Here is a 2,562-nt window from a genome sequence, read left to right on the forward strand (position 1 = left end):
AGCTGAGTGAAGATCGCCTCACTGTCCTCCACTGTTTGATCAGCAGAGACATTGATGGCCTCCACCTCCTGTTGGAGCAGCTTCACATCTTTCTGTCGCTCCTGGATTCTCAGCTGGATTTGTTGTCTGGTCTGCTCCAGCTCCTTCTGCTTCTCAGCTCTTTCAGCTGTAACCGGCACCGTTTCATGTCCTCGATGTTGGTCCATGGCGCAGAGATAACAGATACACAGCTGATCAGTCCGACAGAAGATCTTCATCACCTCATCATGACGAGGACACATGTTCTCCTGGAGCTTCTTGGAGGGCTCCACCAGCTTGTGTTTCTGTAACGGTGGAGCTTCATAGTGAGGTTGGAGGTGTTTCTCACAATAAGAGGCCAGACACACCAGGCAGGACTTGACCGCTTTCAGTTTCCTGTCAGAGCAGACATCACAGGACACATCTTCAGCTCCAGCATAGCAGTGATCAGCTGCAGCAGCTTGGAGTCCAGTCTTCTTCAGCTCCTCCACCAGCTCTGCTAACACAGTGCTTTTTACCAGAACAGGCCTCGGTATGAAGTCCTTCCTGCACTGAGGGCAGCTGCAGACTCTCCTCTGATCCTCTCCATCCCAGAACTCTTTAATACAGCTCAGACAATAGCTGTGTCCACAGGGAATAGTCACCGGATCCTGCAGGAGATCCAAACAGATGGAACAGGAGAACTTTCTGGAATCCATTTGGGTTCTTGCTGCTAGTTTCACCTCTGAAGAACTGTAACTGTAACAACTAAATGTGTTACACAAGAAGCMAAGCCCAGTTTTTATTACTTTCACTTTTACTTCCTTGTGTCKGTCTGAGCTGTTAAAGRGGAGGAGCCAGAAAAAACTCTGTTAAAGAGACAGAGCAGCTTTTTATTGTCTCTCATTTCAGAGGAAGAACCAGACTGAGGCAGCATTATCCAGGTCCCTGAAGATCCAGCTGTAGATTCCTGTTTGTCTTTTCATCTTTATAAATGACAGTAAATGTTTTTGTCATCAAGATTGTCTGCTGATGAAGAATGAAAGGCAGACAAATAAGCCCAGTTTATTCAGAGAACAAACAGATTATCTAAACTTTCTCTAGTTAGGTTATTTTCCCCTTGGTCCAGACTCACATCTACTATTAGTCAGTCCACAGTTGGGTCACCTCTTGGTCCACAGTCATGTCATCTCTTGGTCCATGGTCGGGTCATCTCTTGGTCCACAGTCATGTCATCTCTTGATCCAAGGTTAGGTCATCTCTTGGTCCATGGTCGGGTCATCTATTGGTCCCTGATTGGGTCATCTATTGATCCAAGGTCGGGTCATCTATTGATCCCCGTTCAGGTCATCTAAGGATCCATTGTCGGGTCATCTATTGATCCACGGTTGGGTCATCTATTGATCCCTGTTCGGGTCATCTAAGGATCCACAGTCGGGCCATCTATTGATCCACGGTCAGGTCATCTATCGATCCACTGCTGGGTCATCTGATGATCTATGGTYGGGTCATCTATTGAGCCACAGTAGGGTCAACTTTTGGCCCACAGTTGTGTCATCTCTTGGTCCACGGTCAGGTCATCTCTTGGTCCAAGGTTGAGTCATCTATTAGTCCCTGATCTGGTCATCTAAGGATCCACTGTCGGGTCATCTATTGATCCCCGTTCGGGTCATCTAAGGATCCACTGTCAGGTCATCTATTGATCCATGTTCGGGTCATCTATTTTTCCTCAATCGGGTCATCTATCGATCCACTGTTGGGTCATCTATTGGTCCACAGTCATTTCATCTCTTGGTCCAGAGTTGTGACATCTCTGGGTCCACGGTCAGGTCATCTATGGGTCCCTGATTGGGTCATCTATTGATCCACTGCCAGGTTACAATTGATCCACGGTCGGGTCATCTATTTGTCCTCGATCAGGTCATCTATCGATCCACTGTCGGGTCATCTATTGATCCACTCTCAGGTCATCTCTCGGTCCACGGTCGGGTCATCTATTGATCCACAGCTTGGTCATCTCTTTGTCCACAGTCATGTCATCTCTTGGTCCATGGTTGGGTCATCTATTGGTTCCCAATCGGGTCATCTAAGGATCCACTGTCAGGTCATCTATTGATCTACGGTCGTGTCATCCCTTGGAAATAAATAAAACGACTCCACCACCTCTTCTACTGCTTCAGTTCATAGGATACAGTCCATACCACTCAATGTGAACATTTTTATATTTTCATCATTGAGCCATGTCTCAAACTGCTGCTATATAAATTTTTTTTGTCCATTTTATATAATCTGTTATATTTGATAAACTAACATTCATACTTCCACTATTATCCATCCATTCATCCATTTTCTTCCACCTATCCGGGGTCGGGTCGCGGGGGGCAGCATCTTCAGAAGGGAGGCCCAGACCTCCCTCTCCCCAGCCACTTCTTCCAGCTCCTCCAGGGGAACTCCAAAGCATTCCCAGGCCAGCCGAGATACATAGTCCCTCCAGCGTGTCCTGGGTCTTCCTCGGGGCCTCCTCCTGGTGGGACGTGCCCAGAATACCTCACCAGGGAGGCGTCC

At 47.6% G+C, this 2,562-nt stretch overlaps 1 protein-coding gene across 1 annotated transcript in view; it reads right to left on the minus strand.

The window, feature by feature from the left end:
* Positions 1 to 2,363, minus strand: part of LOC106530351 (E3 ubiquitin-protein ligase TRIM58) — a 23,441-nt gene extending 21,078 nt beyond the window's left edge. Inside the window, exon 1 of the mRNA XM_014025947.1 lies at positions 4 to 2,363. Coding sequence (XP_013881401.1) covers positions 4 to 716 — 713 coding nt within the window. The 5' untranslated portion in view covers positions 717 to 2,363. The remainder of the gene's footprint in view (positions 1 to 3) is intronic.
* Between the last annotated feature and the right edge of the window lie 199 nt (positions 2,364 to 2,562).

Source organism: Austrofundulus limnaeus, unplaced genomic scaffold (genome assembly GCF_001266775.1).
Source record: "Austrofundulus limnaeus strain Quisiro unplaced genomic scaffold, Austrofundulus_limnaeus-1.0 Scaffold512, whole genome shotgun sequence".
Taxonomy (NCBI): domain Eukaryota; kingdom Metazoa; phylum Chordata; class Actinopteri; order Cyprinodontiformes; family Rivulidae; genus Austrofundulus; species Austrofundulus limnaeus.